Consider the following 20,526-nt stretch of genomic DNA (forward strand, 5'->3'; position numbering starts at 1 on the left):
CCTTGCTTTGTGGACCTCACCACATGTTTGGGTGGGGGGAAAAATGATGATGATGAATATTGCAGGCGGTGAACTTGATCTTGGCCCCACGTGATTCTGATGTGCCGGACCTTCACCGTTGCCATACCACTTGGAAAGAAACTGGGGATGCTGAGGCTGCCCTCAAGATCCTCTGCAAGGGTTGGGAGGCGACGGTTGAGTCGCAGCTCCTCACTGGCCTCGTCCAGCAGACCGGCAATGACTTGGTTGAAGCACTGAATAGGGTAAGGATTTAAGACATTTTCCACAGCAGTTCAATAGAGAATGCATGTAAAATGCTGGCAAGTGTCCAATTGAATGGTGAACAATTGTAAATCAAGTTGATTATAACATGAGTTCACTGGAGATACATTCTTCGACACTGCCAACCCAAGGACCAAATATTGTATATATGTCACCCCAACCCCTCACACACAAGATACTGTACTTTAATGAGACAGAATTAAACATGTAACAAAAAGGTATGGGAAGAACACAGATAATGATTAATACAGTAGATGAGTAATAATGGACACATATTACAGAGTAGTTTGATTAAGTATCAAGTATCCATGATGGGGTGTGCAGGCACCAAGATAAGGCAGTGGTTGTGCTTAACATTGTGTCATGAGTTCTGCACATGAGGTTGCCGTATTGAATAAGACAGATGAATGTTGGCTTGTACTTGGGATTCAGTGAGATGGTTTTGAGTATTTTTGGGAATTTTTTACTGTGTTTGGGAGTACAGTATATACAAAATTGTACATTGGAACTTGAAGGAAAGTGAAAATTTTAAATTGTTATAGCACTTGATAACAAAAGAGTAATCATAAATCAGGGTTTTGTCTGCATTTATTTTACATTTACTTTTGACTGAATTTTCTGCCTTTGTGGGATGATTTTGTGCCTAGTTACCTGGCTTGTAACCACATTTCACTCTAAGGGATTTTCCCAGTGTAGCCAATCATCAACAGTGGAATCTCCTAAATCGTGGTCTTGTGAGACTGGGCACTTGCCATGATTTGAGAAATTCGCGATATAGAAGTAACTAATCTTATGGGAAAAATTACCTATGACTGTCATTTGGGAAAAGTTGTCCCCCTTACCCCCAAACCTATAACAAACTGGTCACCAGCAAACACTAACAAACTTTCCTAGAAAAAGTTGTAGGCTTAGGAGGGTTATGATTGGCCATGATAATACTGGACAGGAGGAGGAACCACTGGGGGGGGAGGGGGAGCCTCTTGTACACCATACCAGAGCCACACACTGTCAACAGAGAGGAGACAATGCACGAGGACAAGGTGTGCGGCAGGGCTGTCTCGTGTGTGCCCTTCATGCTTGGTATGGGAGGGAAGTGCTGTGATTGCCTTAGATTAAATGCTGTGCATGAATATGATCGGTTTAGAAATTAATAGAGACCCTATAGAAAAAGACTGGACAGCCAGTATTGAAAATTGCTCACTGATTGGTCGGCTGACATGGTGCCATTTTTGTGCAAACACCTCACAGCCTGGGTGCTGGCTGACTACAGATTCATCTAAAAATACATCTCGTCACTTGCTGTGGCAAATGAGTGTTTGATGAATAAAATAATGCTTCAGTTGTAGTAGATTTTGATAATTTGAGCTACTGAAGATTTCTGTACTAATCCTCATCTCTACATATGTAAACACTGAGGTAATCGCTGAACTGTAATGTTGCCAAACCAAACTGTTGCTAGCTGCAAAATGGCTAGCAAATCCAACCTCAGAGATTCTGGTGACTTTTTTATGCATTATTTCAAGATACTTTTCTAAAATATTCACCATAAATCACTTTTACACGTCATAACAGAGAGACGAATGCATGATGTCGTGGAATGCATGCTCTGTGCGTGGCAGGTGCTAGTTTTGTAGTTTTGCATAGTTTAAACCAGATTTATATGTCTTTTTCGTGCTGAATATTTTTTATGGCAAGGTATAAAATTTTTGGTTTTCACCTCTCTTCGACTTGTCATTTTGACTTTTTATTTTCTTTGTTTTCCTTTCTTGAAAATACTGTGATAAAGTACAACTGTTCAGCTTGAAAATAACACCACAACCAGTATCCTGTCATAAAAAGTGTACTTAGTCTGACCGTTCAAAGAAAAAGATCGCGAAGCGAATGTGCTGTCAAGACTCATAAAAAATTGTGCATCTTTTTCCTTTCACTTTACTGCGCAGTAAAATGCAGAAATAACCATAATCTATATATCATTGTAAAGGTGATTTATTGTAGCTTTGCATGGTTTAAACCATTTATATATATCCTCATTTTTATTATTATTTTTTTTTTTTTCCCCTAATATTTTTCTGTGGCAGGGAATACCAGTAAAATTTTTTATTTTTACCTGATTTCAGCTTATCATTTTGACTTTTTATTTTCATTGTTTTTCCATTTTAAACATACTGTGATAAAGTACAACTTTTCTGCTTCAAAATAACACCACAATCAGCATCATGTAATAAATTATGGATATCAGAGTCCCAGAGGATTGGATGTCAAGTATAATTATTCCCCTGTACAAAGGGAAAGGGGAAAAAGAGGTGTGTGGTATTCATAGGGGCATTTGTCTTCATAGTGTAATAGGAAAAGTGTATGGTAAGATACTTATTGACAAAGTTAGGGAAATTACGAGGAATTAGTTGGAGAAGAACAGGGAGGTTTTAGGAAGGGAAGAGGTTGCATAAATCAGATATTCATTTTTAGGCTTTTGATGGAAAAGTTTCTAGAGAAGGGAAAGAAGTTGTTTCAAGCCTTCATGGATTTGGAGAAAGCATATGACAGGGTGGATAGACACGGAATATGGAGAATCTTAAGCATACAGTATATGGAGTAAGTTAGAAGTTGTTGAGTGCTGTGAAAAGTATGTATGAGGGGGCTAAGGCTGCAGTGCGTGTGGATAGTGAATTTGGTGAATTTTTCTGTTTGAATGTTGGATTGAAACAGGAATATGTCATGTTTCCATGGTTGTTCAATCTGTATATGGATGGGATAATAAAAGAGATACAAAGTAGGGCAGTGGATGTTGGAGTTAATGACTGAAAGGGCAATGTTTGGAAACTCCCTGTACCTTTGTTTGCAGATGATACTGTACTGTTAAGTGAAGATGAAGGGGAACTGCAAGGCTCGGTAAATGAGTTTGGAAGAGTGTGCAGGAAACGGAATCTAAAGGTGAATGTAGGAAAGAGTAAAGTTATGGTCTTTGAGAGAAATGAAGTCACTGGATGTACCGTGAGGCTAGATGATGAGGAAATGGAAAATGTGAGTGCATTTAAGTACCTAGGAGGTGTGATGAGTAAGGATGGAAGTTTGGAGGGTGAAAAGCTTGAAAGGGTACATCAAGGAAGAAAGGCTGCTGTTTTTTTTAAAGCAGTGATACAAAATAGGGATGTTAGTGTCGAAGTAAATAAACTCACTGCATGATAGTATTGTGATATATGGAAGTGAAGCTTGGACCTTGTTGGAATCAAAGGTGAGAGTAGTGGAAATGGGTGATTTGAGAGGAGCATGTGGAGTTACGTGGAGAGATAGACTGACAATTGAGGAAGTGAAGGAGTGTTGTGATGTGAATGCATCAGCTGGCAATAGGAGAAATGCATTGAGGTGGTTTGGCCATGTGTAGAGGATGGAGAGAGGGAGACTAAAGAGGAGACTGTATGTGAGTGAGGTGGAGGAGGGGAGAGGGAGGGGGAGGCCAAGGATGAGATGGAGGGATGGAGTGGAGAGGTATATAAGAGAGGGGGGTGTAAGCAGGAAGCAGGGCAGTGAAATGGCAGGGGACTGCATGACATGGAGGTGATTTGTTTCTGGCTACTCTTACGGGCTTAAGGCGTCTGGCAATAGATAGATAGATAGAAGAACAAGAACAATGTTTAAATTCAGACAAAAACTCCATCAGACTTAAAAACTGTGGGCAACGTAAGGAAACACTGCTGGTGTTAATCATTCTAGCATCGTCTGGCAACTTGATTCCAGATCACTATCATTTTGTTTCATTTTTGAAGGCTCCAGCATGCTTGCATGCATCAGCCTTGGTCACCCAATGGTGGCTCTCCATGCTGCTCGATCTCTGGCAGCCTCCTTGTTCAGTCCCTTAACCCTGAGGTCACACATAATGACCTTGTCCCAGGTCTTCTTTGGTCAACTTCCCGCAACCCCATCCCTAATATGAACGCTTCTTACTTTCTGCAGCTAGTATCTTCCCCCACCCTCTCCACATTCACAAACCACCTCGGTCTACCTCTTCTCATCACAACACCAATACACTCCAGTCCCATCCTATCTCTCAACTCTTCCATCGTTAACCTACTCCCTCCAGGCCTTGCAGTCAGGGACGCATTGCACATCCACCTAACCATTATCATTTCTGTACGTTTGAGCCTGTGAATATCCTCTTCCTTTACTGCAAAGGTCTCATTACCATACAGCATTACACTCCTAACACAGGCTGCATACAAAGATCCCTTAGCACGTAGGGAGAGCCCTCTCAATGTCAGGAGAGGCAACAGCTCCCTGAATTTCTCCCAACCACTCCTCACCCTAGCCACAGAGCTAGCTCCAGCCTCACCTCCAGTACATAACATGTCTCCCAAATAACAGAACTCTTCCACACACTCAAGAGACTCACCAGCAAGCTCAGTCCTTTCATGCCTGACAATCTCCACCTGCTCTCCCCAACACACCGCACACATAAACTCATCATTATCTCTCAGTCTGCCTCTAATTCCACTACATCTCTAATGCACCAGCTTATCAAAAATACTACATAAGATGGAATTACTTCCCACGCCTTTGTAGCAGATTGCACATGGCTACTTCCCCTCTTCTTTGACAGCACCGCTGCCAACCCTAGTCATCACTTTTGATTTATCTGCCTTTACTCTTAAGCCCTTGTGCCCCACACCATCTGTCCACTTCCTAAATCTTTCCTCCACCTTCCTTTCATTCTCTGTAGCCAACACCAAATCATCAGCATACAACATCTCCCAAGGGAATCCATTTCTGAAGTCACGTGAGAGGGCTTCGAGTACCATGATAAACAAGGGACTCAGAACTGACCCTTGATGCACACCAATATTCATGGAAAACTCATCACTCAAATCTCCATTCACTCCTACCTGGGTGTGAGCACCCACATACATGACCATAACCACCTTAACCAGCCACTCCTCAATCCCAAGCTTTCTCATTGCCCACTTTATCACCTCTGTAGGGACTCAGTCAAAGGTCTTCTCCATATCAACAGAAACAAAGTACAGTTCTCTTTTCTTTCCTATATATTTCTCCTGAAGCTGTTGTACAATAATAAGGCATCAGTGGTCCTCCTGCCAGGCATAAATCCAAACTGCATCTCATCAATATTCACTCTTTCTCTAATCATACCTTGTAGAACTGTTTCTGTTACCTTCATTATCTGATCTAAAAGCTTTATACTTTTATATTTTCCTCTTTCCAGGGCATCACTCTTCCCCTTGTACACATTTACAGTTACACAATTCAGTCAGTCATGTGAGACAACACACTCGTATATAATCTTGTTTATCAGATCAATGACTAACCTCACTCTTATATTTCCTATGGCCTTCAGCATTTCAGCAACCAACCCGGACACACCTACTGCCTTCCCCACCTGCATCCTGCCTATTGCCTCACGTGCAGTAGCAGTGTCAATCAAAAGCCAAGGGCCTACTTGGTATAAAAAGGAAAATCTCATTTTCATACAATTTTACTTTTTTTTTTATTCCTTAATGCAAGGAAGAAGGAACCAAAGGCCAGGAGCCCACAGACCTTTCCTTCCAAGAAAAAAACAAAAACAATACGAAAGAGAGCCAAATTCAAGATCCGTTCATTTCAAGATGCCTGGACACACTGCGTTTGAAAGACTGGAGATAGGAAGTAGGAAATACAGACAGAGGGAGACAGTTCCAGAGTTGACCTGTTGCATAAGTGAAGGACTGGGAGTAATGGTTAACTCATGCATTAGAGAGTTGGACAGAAAAAGGATGAGAGTTTGTTGCTAGACGGGTGCTGTGTGCCCGTCGTAGAGGTGGCGGGATGCAAGCAGACAGTTCAGAGGAGCAGTGACCATTGAAGTAGCGATAGAAAAGAGATAAAGATGCAACAGTAGGACAAAGAGACAGAGGGTGAAGGTAGCCAGTAAGAGGAGGAGAGTTAATAAGACGAAAAGCCTTTGACTCCTCCCTGTTGAGAAGAGCTGTCTCCATGTTGAGAAGAGCTGTATGTGGGGAGTCTCCCCACACATGAGAGTTGTACTTTACACAGGGGTGGATAAAACCCTTGTATAAAGTCAACAATTGTGCAAGGGTAAAGAAGGTACGGAGTCAGCTTAGCACACCCAATCTCTTGGAGGCAGATTTTACAAGAGATGTAATATGATCATTCCAAGATAAGTCCCAAGAGAATGAAACCCCAAGTATGTTTAAGGATGATGCAGGAAGCTGGATATTATTAAACATTAGTGAGTACTCCCGTGGAAGCTATTGTTGGGGCGATAGGTGTACGAACTGAGTTTTTGATGCATTAAGAACAATATTTTTTTTACCCCGGTCAGAGATACGAGCCAAGTCAGACATTAAGTGTGCCATAGCCTCATCCCTTGTTTGTTGAAGTAACTGCTGAGATGGACGTTGCAAGAACCGAATGGAAAGGTGATGGGTGGAGTCATCAGTGTATGAGTAGATAGGGTTAGATTACGGTGGAACCCCGGAATTCATACGCCTCTCCACTCGTACAACTCAGTTTTCGTACAGCTTTTTCGCCCCAAAATCGCTCCAGTTTTCGTACAGTGACCCATTATTCGCACTAAGAGATGTGGCATTGTAGGTGCCACATGGTCGCCAGTCTGGCTTTGTCTTCCGTCAGCTATGCATTGGTCATACAGGCTCGATTAAACTTTTTGATGAATTACGTATTTTTGATAGAATATTGTACATAATCATGGGCCCTAAGAAGATTAGTGAGTCAACTTGAGCTAAAAGTAAAGCAGTGACAACAACAATTGAGCTGAAAAAAGAACTCACTGCAAAGTTTGAAAGTGGAACCCATGTCTCCAATCTTGCCATTCATTATACAGTACCCTCGTGTCCAACGCGGTAATATTGTCATGCATTGGTCCCGTGTTGGACCAAAAACGTGTTGGACAAACAACAGAGCTTACGGGGGAAAATTAATAATGTCAGCAATCCTAGGAAAAGTCACCCTAAACACCTACCATATACCTATACATATATTGATACTAGTGTAATTATAGTAAATGGTACTGTACTATGAATGATAACTAACCTTTTAGGATAATGTTGGTGGGCTTGCTGGGAATGGAAGGTGATATCCGAGGCTGTAGGTGGTCTTACTGGGTCCCTGGAGGATGGCTGCTGGGGTCACCAGCAGATAATGGCTGCTGCCCCTCCTCAACTTCCCTCATAAATCCTTTGAAATTCCTTTCTCCTTTCTTCTGCCTCTTGATGAATTCTAGCTTGGTGGCCCGAGGGAGGTGCTGCTGCTTCTTGGGGTTCTCAGAAGGCTTCCTGGGCATCGTGAGCTGGGTAAAATGCAGTAGGAAGGGCAGAAAATGCAGCAAGAAAAAAGCACCGTCCAATGCGAATTATGCAACTGAGTGGCGCTGTGGCAGAAGAAATTTAAACAAAACATCACGTGAAAGCAGCAGCATTTTTCATTGGGTGACATCATGATCACATCATGATAGTGGGCGGGGGAGGCTACTTGATCGGAAGTTTTGATTGGCTGTCAGCATCACTGGAACGTCCAGTATGACCATGTTGGACCTGGGGTGATCGTGCTAGTGGCGAACTCTGCGGATTTCGCCCACTTCTCGGAGCTCTGTCAATGTTATGTTTACACACCCATTTTACAGTACTTAAACCGTATTAAATCGTACTAATTTTTTGCTCTCTCTGCTGGACAAACGCTTGTTGGACACGAGAGTACTGTAGTATGGCGAAGTCTACCATTTCATCCGTACTAAAGAACGGATTAATGCAATTTGCATTGCTTATTATGGAAAAAAATTATTCGGTTTTCGAACAATTCACAACTCGTACAGCCTCCAGGAACAAATTGTGTACAAATTCCGGGGTTCTACTGTAACAGTTCGCAACTCATACAGCCTCCAGGAACAAATTGTGTACAAATTCCAGGGTTCTACTGTAACAGTTCGCAACTCGTACAGCCTCCAGGAACAAATTGTGTACAAATTCCGGGGTTCTGCTGTACAGCTTAGAAGGTCATTGGTGATTAAAAGGAAGAGAGTTGGTGATAGGACATAGCCTTGAGGAACACCACTATTTATAGATCTAGGAGAAGAACGGTGACTGTCTACAACAGCAGCTGCAGAATGACTAGAAAGGAAGCTATAGATGAAGGCACATATAGAAGGATAGAAATCATAAGAGGGCAGTTTGGAAATTAAAGATTTGTGCCAGACCCGATCGAAAGCCTTTGAGATGTCAAGTGCAATGGCAGTGCTTTCTCCAAAGTCCCGAAAGGAAGATGACCAGGAGTTTGAAAGGTAGTTGAGATCGCCAGTGGGGTGTCCTTGACGGAACCCATACTGAAGGAGGTTATGATAGGAAAGATGCTTTAAAATTTTTCTGTTAAGAATAGACTCAAAAACTTTTGAGACACAGAATGGTGAAGCAATTGGGCGATAGCTAGAGGGTTGGGAATGGTCACCCTTCATTGGGAGTGGCTGAATGAGAGCAAACTTCCAGCAAGAAGGAAAGGTACAAGTCGATAGACAAAGGCAAAAGAGTTTACCTAGGAAGGGTGTAAGCACAGAAGCACAGTTTTTGAGAACAACAGGAGGGACTTCATCGGGCCCATATGCCTTGTTACTTTTGAGGCCAGTAATGGCAGAAAATACATCAGCTAATGAAATTTTAATGTCAGCCAAGAGAAAGTCAGAGGGGGGAAATTGATGGAGGAACAGCACCGGAATTGTCTAAGGTGGAATTGGAGGAGAAAGTTTGAGCGAAAGGATCTGCTTTATCAGTAGATGAAATAGCTACAGAGCCATCAGAGTAGAGAAGAGGAGGGAAAGATGATGAAGTAAAGTTGTTAGAAAGGTTTTTGGCAAGGTGCTAGAAGGAGTGGGAAGAATTCGAGTTGGACAGTTGGGAACATTTAGTACGGATGAAATTTTTTTTAGCATAGCGAAAAACAGACAGCACGATTCCGGGCAGAAACATAAAAGAGTTGTGATTCACGGGTGGGTTGGCTCCTGTACCATTTATAGGCCCTCTCCTTGTAGTGGACAGCATTAGAACAAGCGTGATTAAACCAAGGCTTTCTTGCATTAGTCAAAGGATATGAGAAAGGAATGTATGCTTCCATGCCCACGAGAATAGCCTCCGTAAAAAATGCACAAGGAACGCTCAGATGGCTCCCATCCATGGAAGCAATAATCATTCCAAGGAAAGTCAAAGAAGTCAGCAGCTCCAGAGTGCCACAATTGACATTTCTTTGGAGGGTCCACAGGCCGTACTGGAGCGATAGGACAGGTTAAGGTAATAAGGTTGTGATCAGAGGAGCTGAACGGAGATGAAAGATTAACATTGTAAGCAGAAGGATTAGTTGTAAGGACATGGTCAATTATGTTGGAGCTCTCTCCAAGGCAGTCAGGTATACAGGTAGGGGGCTGTATTTTTTAAGAAACCATCATTTGTACAAGCATAGCATAACAGATGTTATAAACGCATCGGAAAGCCTTCACTTTCAAGGTTGCATTTGCGAACTGCGTGTAATTTATGCAAATTACTGATATTGCAAACTGTTTCATGATGTAGCTATGTATTATGAATTCTCTGTTTAGAATCACGTGATTTAGGGGATTCCACTGTACTACAGTATTTATAGTTATTCCAGAAACCACTTATGTTCACCAGTCACTACACTATCTATCTATCTATCCATCCATCTATAGCCCAACACTCTAATCCAGCAGCGTGTGGCCGCAGACAAAATGCCTCCAGTTCACTCTGTCACCAACCATTTGACTGCCCTCCCCCCAGTTCACTCCCCCCTCCCTCATATACCTTTCAACTCCATCCCTCTACCCCATCCCCTCCCTCCCTCCACTTCACCCACATACACCCTCTTAGTCAGTCTTCCATTCTCCATTCTCTCCACATGTCCAAACCATCTCAATGTATTTCTCCTAATTTTCTCATTCACATCCACATCCACCCCACAACGTTCTTTAACGTGTTCATTCGTCAGCCTGTCCCTCCATGTCATTCCACATGCTCCTCTCAGGTAACTCATTTCCACTGCTCTCACTCTTGACTTGGTCCCCTTTAGCTAGGTCCACGCCTCGCTTCCATACATTAGGGTAGGGATCACAATACTATCATGCAGTGACTTTTAACTTCCATACTCACCTCCCTATTTCTCATCACCGCTTTCAGTGAACCAACAACCTTCCTTCCTTCCTTCCTTCTTCTTCTTCTTCTTCTTCTTCTTCTTCTTCTTCTTCTTCTTCTTTTCTTCTTCTTCTTCTTCTTCTTCTTTTCTTCTTCTTCTCCTCCTCCTCCTCCTCCTCCTCCTCCTCCTCCTCCTCCTCCTCCTCCTTTTTTTTTTTTTTGTGTCCGACTCTGGGAATAGGCTTCACAGCCTGCTCCCAAGGTCCAGTAGTCCTCCTACATACCATACACCTCTACATGTCACCACTTCGGCGCTAACACCCACCGTTCATATTGAATACATGCTAGGGCTGTCTCATACAGGACTGGTGTATTGGTATTAGCGGGGGTATTTTTATGGCATACCTCACTGTGCATTCTTTGACTTCATTCCTCTCAAACACCATAACTTTACTCTTGTTTACCTTAACTCTCAGATTCCTCTTCTTACACACTCTCCCATATTCATTCACCAAACCATGCAGCTCCCATTCATCGTCACTCAACAATATTGTATCATCAGCAAACAGCAACACTGGAATCTTCCATATCTCACCCTCATCATTAGAGCCACCCCCACATCCACTGCCCTACCGTACATCTCCTTTACAACCTCATCCATGAATATATTAAGCAGCCTTGGAGACATCACACATCCCTGTTTCAGTCCCACATTTAGATAAAAGAACTCACTCAGCTCACCATCCACTCGCACCGTAGCCTTAGCTCCCCCGCACGTACTCTTCGCAGCATGCAACAATTTCCTATCCACTCCATATTTACTTAATACCTTCTACATACCTTGCTTATCCACTCTGTCATATGCATTCTCCCACTCCTTATTTACTTAATACCTTCTACATACCTTGCCTATCCACTCTGTCTTATGCATTCTCCAAGTCCATGAAGGCAGCATAAGCTTTCCCTTTTCTAGATACTTTTCCACTAAACATCTTAGAACAAATATCTGATCTACACACCCTTTTCCCTTCCTAAATTCCTCTTGCTCTTCTCCAACTAGCTCCTCTGTTATATGACTAACCTTATCAATTAGTATTCTACCATATACTGTATATTTACAATCACACTAAGAAGGCAAATACCCTTATGGTTACCACATACTGCTCTCTCTCCCCTTTTCGTGTGTATAAAGGAACAATTATACCTGATTTCCAATGCTCTAGAACCCTTCCCTCTTCTCAAGCCAATCTACACAACTTCCGTATCCACTCCACAACAGTCTCACCTCTATGCTTCTGCATTTCACCACACACTCCATCAATTCATGGGGCCTTTCCCATCATGATCTTCATTGCTTCAGCTACTTCTGCCTTACTGATCTCTTCCTGTCTCCTCTCTTCTTCTTCTTCCAGCCATTCCCCAACCACTTATACTCGCACTGCTTTCACTCTCTACATTCAACAGATCCTCAAAGTGCTCCTTCCATCTCCTCATTTTCTCTCTCTTCTCCACCAACAATCTATTATTCCCATCATTCACTCCCCTCCTTTTTCTTCTTTCACACTGTCTTACTTTCTTTACCTCCTTCTAAAACAGTTCTTACTCTCCCTCCATTTCACACTCAGCTTCCTTCCAAACTCTTGATCCACTCTCTTCTTACTCTCTTTCACCAGTCTCTTCACCTTCCTTCTCCTGCTCACATATACTTCTCTCTTCTCTCTTTCATCTTCTCCCCTACCTCTACTCGCTAGCCAGTCAATATATGCCTTCTTCTTTTGTTCCACAGCTCGTTTCTCCTCATCATTCCACCGTTTTGTCCCTTGCACACCCCTGCTTCTCCTCCTTACTTCACAAACCACCTCGCACGCTGCATCTATATCTTCTGTGAATATCTTGCATGCTTCTTCCATGTCTTCCATGTACTGTAACTCATACCTTCCCAGTCTTTCTTCCACTATGGTCATATACTTTGCTATTTTCTCACTCTCTTGCAACTTCATTCTTTTCACAGGAGCTGTTTCCTCCTGTCTTCCCCCTTCATCTCTTCACCAATTTTCTTTGCAGCCTTGCCACGGCCATCACTAAGTGATGGTACGAGATTCCATTCCCCCACCCTCTCCACACTCTTGCATCGAACACTTGTCTTCTCATTCGCTCATCCACACACTGGTAATCTACCATTGCCTTTCGTTCATGAAGTTCACTGTCCATCCTCCTCATGGCTCTCCATGCATACCTGTGGATCATCTTATGCCGGAAGAAGGGGTTGGCGACAGCACAGTTGTCCACCAAAGCACTACCATTCCCATCTACTTCAGCTGGCACACCTGACTGACCAACCACTCCATCCACCCATACATTCCCAACTTTACCATTCATGTCTCCAATCAAGAATACTTGCTTGCTCCTCTCAAACTTATCCATACATGCTTCTATACTCGCCCAAAACTCATCTTTCACTCCTGCCACTCGGTCCTCTGTCGGCACATACACACATACAATTGCCCAGGCATGTATACCTACTTTCATCCTCACCCATACAGTCCTTGCACCCACTGTTCCATGCTCTCTTATATTCTCCTTCCACATCTTACTTACCATCAGACATACTCCCTCTCTTGCCCTCTCATTCTCATTAACTCCCGCACATATTCCTAAACCGTACTCCTATTCTCTCACCCTTTCACCTTTCCATTTAGTTTCAGTCAAACCACACACATCCAGTCTTGCATCCGCAAGCACCTGAACAATCTCTCTCTCTTTCACTTATTCATTCACTCCCCTCACATTCCACGTTCCCTTCCTTGGAACGTCCTTTGTCTGTTCCTTAGTCGCCATCCTATGGTTCGTCCTGGTCCAAGGCGCTTTGTTCATTGTTTAGTTAGTTCTTTTTATGGGGTAGGGCACTAACCCACCACCAACCCTTTTAGTCGTCTTATATGACAAGCAGGGATACTTGAAATCCCCCTACCCCCAGGGGGGTGAAAAATTAACCCTCTCACAATTTTCATACTCGTTCGACAAGTATGATCTACTTACTCCCCTCGTGGTGTTCATACGCATTTAGATATGTATGAACCACTGGATGAAAAAACACAAGAAAGAAAAGGCATATGATATGTGTCATACGCATTATATGCTCGTATGTCTGGCAATGGTGTGCCTAACTGTAGGCAAATGTCTCGCTGGTCCAGGTTGCTAGTGACAATCTTTTATTTTTTGTGGCTAATATATTACAGTAAATCTCACTTTCATTGAGACCTGAAAATAGCACTACAGTAATCACTCAGTTACCTGGACATGCTCTGTAAATGAACATTAGGCCTTGGATCTGTTATTTCTGTATCTGGATTTATTTGTCTGTATCTGAACATAAAAGTTCCGACATCGACGGCTGGGCCACCGACAAGCTCCAAAAATCAGTTGGGTCGCTCACTGGCCTCTTTGTTCAAGTGTGGGTAATAGACCGTAACCCACAAGCTGAGCTAAAATAGCTGTCTGGATCCCTACTGCATGGTCAGAGTCCCTCGGCCACTTGGATGCTACCAGCCACTCGCGGGTAATGGACCATAACCCGCAGGCTGAGCCAAAATGGCTGTCTGGATCCTCTACTGAATGGTGACAGTCCCCTGGCCACCCAGATCACTTGGATGCTAATAATGCAGACCACAATCCACGAGCTGGCTGAGAACGGCCGAATGGCTCCCAACCAAACAGTCAAAGTCCTCCGGCCGCCGGATTAATGGGAATGTACTAGTTTCGCGTGAGTAACACAGAGCCTGACCCACCAGCAGAGCCACAGCTCCTGTCTGCTTTCTCGTTGAACAATCAAAGTCCCTCGGCTGCTCTTGGCTCTCCCCAACCCCCTGTCCCTCCTCCATCCCCTCCCATGCTCACCGTTTCCAGGATTCTCTCCCCGTCCCATAGTCCTCCCCCACCCTAGCATCTCTTGGCTGGACTCCCACCCTCCCTGCATTGCCACCAGGAAATTTTTTAGTTTTTGGCAATTTATTCTAATACTATTGGTCATACTGAATTTCCGAAAACGCCACGAGAAAGCTCATGAAATTCTACATCTAGACATATGCTTAGCTTTTGCATGGTTTTGACAGAATTTTGTGCTAGGATGTTGGAAAGTTATTTTAAAGTACTTTTCTACTCTTCAACATGTTTGTTTGCACTGCTCTATACATTTACTCATCAGTTTTTTGAGTTTTTATTAGCTTATCTTATAAACACCAGCAAAGATGATGGTATGCAATTTATACCAATATAACCATTTGCCGTGGGCATTTTTGGCCGTGAAATGACTTTCCTTGGTACTGCGGAAGCAGCCATCACTCTGTTGTTGTCCCAGAAACTTTATGAAATCGTTTGGTTCCTGAGAGGGTTAAAAATACTTATTGCAGCCATCGTCTTCATTGCTTTTTTTGTGGACTTTTGTTGCTTATGCATTGCTTTCTTAGCGTCTAGGATTATATTGGATATTCCCATCTGTGTTTTGATATTTAAGTACAGCTGAAAGACCTGAGAACACTGCCCAAATTAGGAGGGGTACTGTACATCTTAAGTAGGATAGTAGTGGATTTTTGTTGTTTATGCATTGCTTTCTTAGTGTTTAGCATTACATTGGATACTGTATTCCCATGTGTGTTTGGATGTCTGAATACTGCTGAAAGGCTGGAGAACACTGCCAAATAGGAGGGGCACTGTACACATAGGTTGGGTATAGGTAGGGTGTGGGTACAGCAGAGGATATTGCTCCATACCTGGATTTTGCTTATATCCAGACATGCCTTTGGATCTGTTATATTGGATAATCGAGGGATTACTGTATAGCAAATTTCCATGTGCTGTATACATTTAATTACTCAAACACTGCATAATACATGTTTATATTACTTTGATATGAAACGGAAGAGGGATTGTATTTAATACAGTGATATTTTACGAAGAGAGTGTATGTGAGTGAGGTGGAGGGGGGAAGAGGGAGGGGGAGGCCGAGGATGAGATGGAGGGATGGGGTGGAGAGGTATATGAGAGAGGGGGGTGTGAGTTGGGAGCAGGGCAGTGAAGTGGCGGGGGACAGGGCGACTTGGAGGTGATTTGTTTGTGGCCACCCCAAACGGGATTGAGGCGTCTGGCAATAGATAGATAGATATTTTACGTCCTCTAAGAGTTCCAGTTTCCTTGTGAATGAACGCAGTATAGTATTAACATGCTTATTTCTACATAAATTTATAAGTTTACAAATTTACATCCCAAGAACAAAAGAAAGTTATGCCTTTTGGCTTTCCAATGCAACAAAAGAAATATATAATTGATATCTGTAGTAGGGCCTGTTCTGTAACGAAAAGTATAAACTGTACTTTCAGCGCGGGGGAAACAGCTGGCTGGGCTGAAACTGGGAGGAGGAATAGGGGTGTGCAGGCCAGGTTTCCTGAGAGGGTTAAGGGAACTCCTATATAATGGAATGAGATGTAAAAGCAGTGTATTGGAAAAATTGGGGGGAACTGTACAAGTATATGTAATATAAAACAGTGTGTTGAAAGTAGTTACTTTCTTCAGATCCCACGCAGCACACGAACACTGTACCTCCATGCATACCAGAGTTGGATTTGGAACACTATTGCCTCTCGTCGTGTCAAGAAGTATGGCCTCAAAGTGCTGCCCGGAGACATTGTCCGTCGTAAGGGAACCCTGCAAACTGAGGAAGGTTAGAAGTGCTTCACGTATGAAGAACACTGTGCAGATAATCTTTTTCACTTTAACCAGTTACAGTATGCCCTGGAGGTCTGGGTGATGCTGAGGATAGGTCTTCAAAGAACAGTAACAACTAAAAGTGTTGTCTTTTCAGCCATTGTTGTACAAATCACCTGACATGGAGACACGTAGATATTTTAGGCTGATTCAAAAATAGATTAGATTGTCCGTGGCATGTTGTGCTGTGGATGAAGAATGCACTAAAGATGAGGTATACAGGATGTTTGAAAGTCAAATGGCAAAGAGATTGTTTGATATTGTGAAAACCAGGAAGTGAGGTAGTTACTGGTGTTGCCAGTGTTAAATGAGAGAAGAGTATTCAACAAATTTTAAGAGAGATTTTACTGAGAAAGTTATTACAGGTGTTGCCAGTGTTAAATGAAAGAAGAGTATTCTACAATTTTTAAGAGATATTTTGCTGAGAAAGTTAGGAATGGAAGATTTTATGTGAGAGCTAAAGAAATGTGTAAGGATATATCAGCATCAAGACACTTCTGCCATGACTGTCCTTTGTGGAGAAGTTCTCAGTACAGTACATCAGCAAGATAGTTGGGGAGAAAGAATACTCTTAACAATAAAATATCAAGTAATTGCTATGGCTTATCTTTTATGTTTTGGTTTTTCTTATATCAGACCCCTCGATACACTGTGTTACCTTTCAGAAATTGAAGAAGACAATCAAGAGACTGAGAGAGAAGGAGAGGAGAACAAGGGTTGTGATGAAGCTGAGAATAAGACAGAAATGGAGGTATCTGAAACTAATGGTCAGAATATGTCTGGTTTCCATTTTCTCTCAGAAGAGGAGGCTGAAGTTGCTGACATATCTGATGTAAGTATATTATCAGAACAGAAGGTGTTATTATCACATTTAAATTGTTCTTGTTATTGTGGTCCCAGAAAGAAGATGGCACTATTCAGTTCTATGGAAGCAACCTTTGTGCTGCAGTGGTGAAGAATTTTAGTGATGAGTGGTTGGAGGAAATTCAGGGAGCTGTTGCATTTCCTAATATTGAGGGACTCCCTCTGTGCCAAAGGATCCTTGTAAGTGGCATGTATTATGAGTGCAATGCTGTATGGTAGCGAGACCTAGGCAGTTTAGGAAGAGGATATTTGTAGGCTCAGTGATACAGAAATGACAATGATTAGATAGATTTGTAGTGTGTTCTTGAATATGAAGCTTGGGGGAAGCTAGGAATGTGCTTGAGTTGAGAGGAAGGATGAGATGAATATAATGGTGTTGTGATGTGGAGAGGTAGATTGAGATGATTTGGGCATGTCGATAGGATGGAAGATAGCAGCTGGGTATGGAAGATGAGGGGTATGAACGTCGAGGGTAAGGTTGCGAGAGGCAGACCCAAAAAGACCAGGGACAAAGATATAGAATGTGGCCTCAGGGCCAAGGGACAGAATAAGGAGGCTACCAGAGATTGAGTAGTATGGAGACCAGCCATTAGTTGACCAAAACTGATGTATGCAATCATGTTGGAGCCTTGATAAATAATATGGATTAATGATAAATTGTGGTTAATGGGGGGCACTCACCATCCACTCACTCGATGTAGTGCTGCTCTCGGGTGCCTGCTGTTTCCTCTTTTCCTTCTTTCCATCCTCCCTTGTCTGTCTTTCTTTCCTTCATTCTTTTCTCTTCTTCCTCCTGTGGGTGACTACACTGAGTGACAAACCAGATGGTTTCCAATACACCAGGAAACCATTTACTATGCTGGGTGGTAACCATATATCCAAATAATGATGCCTGGTGTTTTAGTGGGCAATTAGGGGTACTCCAATTGAATTGAGCCTTTGCAGGTTTCTAGCCCAGGGGTGGTTGGGGTTTATTGCTCATGTAATGCCTGAGGCTGGTCACTCTCATCTTAAACCCTTCTTTACCGACCCCTCCCACCAATGTAAACACACTGTTTACCCCCCATACTGACCTGATAGCTCCCCCACCAGTAGTGTGAGGGGTAGTGTATACTTCTTGCCACATCAAAACTATTCAATCTTAGTGATTTGTTTGTATACTGACGATCACATACACCCAGCATGATGTTGGCAATAAAAAAAGATTATAAAATAAATCATTACGGTATGCAAGTTTACATATCTTATGCTGAAGTACTGTTACCCAGGTAACTACTGTACAAACTGGCTTGAAAAAAATGTCCTGCACAGATGGATGGCTTATTTATTTACCTCATAAGCTGTGCATGAAGTGTGTGGACACACGTGATGGTGATGGTGACCTGGTGACCTTGACCCACTTGTTGCCGAGAGTGCAGCGTCACAAAGCTCAATACTAATTTCCTCCCTCCTCACTCATATCAACCTCGCTATCATTTTCAGGATCACATTCATCTACTAACACATCAGACACTGCTGCATCATCCTCTGATACATCTAAATAAGTATCCTCATGAGGAATAAACTCGTCACTATCGGAATCCGCCAGAGACGCCATGAGAGAAAAATATCCTATACACCCTCTCTCGTGGTCAAGTGAGTGGTAACTGACTCCCTCAGGCAGGCTAAGGGGTGTAAATTTTGCTGTATGTCAGCAGAAAATATAGTATGATATCTGTAGTAGAAAATATAAATAAAATAATGATTGGTCTAAAAGAGGTTACATCAGAGATGAGTGAGCAAGCCATTGGTGCCACCGCAATTCAGTCATGACGTATCTTATGATGTCAGAATTCGTCAGAACTTTGTCACAGTCTTTGTTGTTGAAACAGAGCTGTTGCTAACACGAGGTCCTCAGAAACAGCCTTACCGGGCTACCCTGAGGCCCATCAGCTACCATTCATTACAGGGTGTACCAGCATACCACGGTAGCGGTTCCGGTGTCTCACGGGTGTTTACAGGCGATGTACGGGGGTACCTTAAAACACATTTTCGGTAAAGAAGGGGTTAAATGTCGGGACCAAGTTGCCTAGCCCCGGACTCCTATGCTCATGGAGCAACACAGGAATGGATGATGATATATATATACATACAGACATAGCTCAGCTTACGAGCATTCAAGATTCGAGCATTTTAAAGATGCGAACACGAAAAAATAACAAACATTTCACAGGAAAGAACGTAACCACGAAAAACTAATTTAGCTTGTAGCTGCCTGTTGCGACCCCTTTTGAATGAGGTGGGTGACAGTACAGTGAGTCCTTGATATACGAAAGGGATAGGGACCAAAAAAACTTTCGTAATTCGAAATTTCATGTATCGGAATGATTTTCCCCATTGAAATATACATGTAAATGGGAGGATGCGTCCCAGGACCCCCTCAGACCCCCACCTAAACTTCACATCCCCCCTATTAAGAAGTAAGCAATACCTGTATACAATTGTAGAGAAGGAGTTGGCCATATTCTTGTACATCTGCTTTTTCTTCGTCACAGTCCCAATGGTGGAAACAGCAAGGCCTAAAGCACGCCCAATCCCCGAGACTCCCTGCCCCTCCTCATGGGGTCATATAATTTCCAATTTCCTTTCCAGAATTAGAATACGGTGCTGCTGCTGCTTTGCATTGGGCTCCCTCAATGCTGGAGATGATGCAGGGCAGTTGGGAGGCATGGTGAAACAATACGAAAGGCTGAAGGGCTGCGAAAATTTCCTCACGTACAGCGAGGCTGTGAGGAGAAGAGGGATGTGGACTCAACTGAGAAGCGCGCGAAAATTTGTTTACCAGAGAGGGGTTAGTTCGTTTTCTCTCGGCTAGCGAGTGTGGCGCTATGCAGCATGCCCATTTTGAATTTTTCGTACAGTATTCCATTAACCCCTTCATAACTGCCGGCCTTGGATAACACTTCACTGTTTCAGTGTCAATGACATTGGGTTAGGGCATTATAAAAAACTGCGAACAATTACGGGGAGGGAACGAAGGTCACTGGTGTGTGTACATGACCCTACTCTACCATCCCATCAGTCAGGCATTCTCTTCACTCCGGATGTATTTGCCGATGTTTACATGCTTATGTTACATGCGCCCTAATTTTGAGTAAGTTTCTTTCAACAAGAGAACATAATTTACCACTCTCAAATGGTCAGAATAATATAGAAGACAAACTAAAGGAATATGAACTGAATTGGTAAGGTCTTTAGGCTATATGCTTACACAAAAGATTATGGGTTTTACAATTTTAAGAGATGATATGGAACAAAAATGTTTGCTAATCAGAAAAAAAATACTCTTTCGTCCCACATGTTCTCGTAAGTTGGCATTCGGTTCCACATTCTTCGCTCGGTAGCACTCTTCTCAATATATTTCGGACTGACTGAGCACTGTTATTTCTGCTCCATAGAGTTAGTTTACATTCACTGCTCATTC

At 42.8% G+C, this 20,526-nt stretch overlaps 1 protein-coding gene across 2 annotated transcripts in view; it reads left to right on the top strand.

The window, feature by feature from the left end:
• The window catches only part of LOC145399827 (pseudouridylate synthase 7 homolog), a 135,597-nt gene that overhangs the window by 97,543 nt on the left and 17,528 nt on the right, over positions 1 to 20,526 (top strand). For both annotated transcript variants that reach the window (XM_080272393.1, XM_080272402.1), the window contains exons 10-12: positions 66 to 263; positions 16,008 to 16,155; positions 16,865 to 17,031. In XM_080272393.1, coding sequence (XP_080128519.1) covers positions 66 to 263; positions 16,008 to 16,155; positions 16,865 to 17,031 — 513 coding nt within the window. The remainder of the gene's footprint in view (positions 1 to 65; positions 264 to 16,007; positions 16,156 to 16,864; positions 17,032 to 20,526) is intronic.

This window comes from Coenobita brevimanus, chromosome 6 (assembly GCF_032717465.1).
Source record: "Coenobita brevimanus isolate Jiangsu-jjx chromosome 6, ASM3271746v2, whole genome shotgun sequence".
Taxonomy (NCBI): Eukaryota; Metazoa; Arthropoda; class Malacostraca; order Decapoda; family Coenobitidae; genus Coenobita; species Coenobita brevimanus.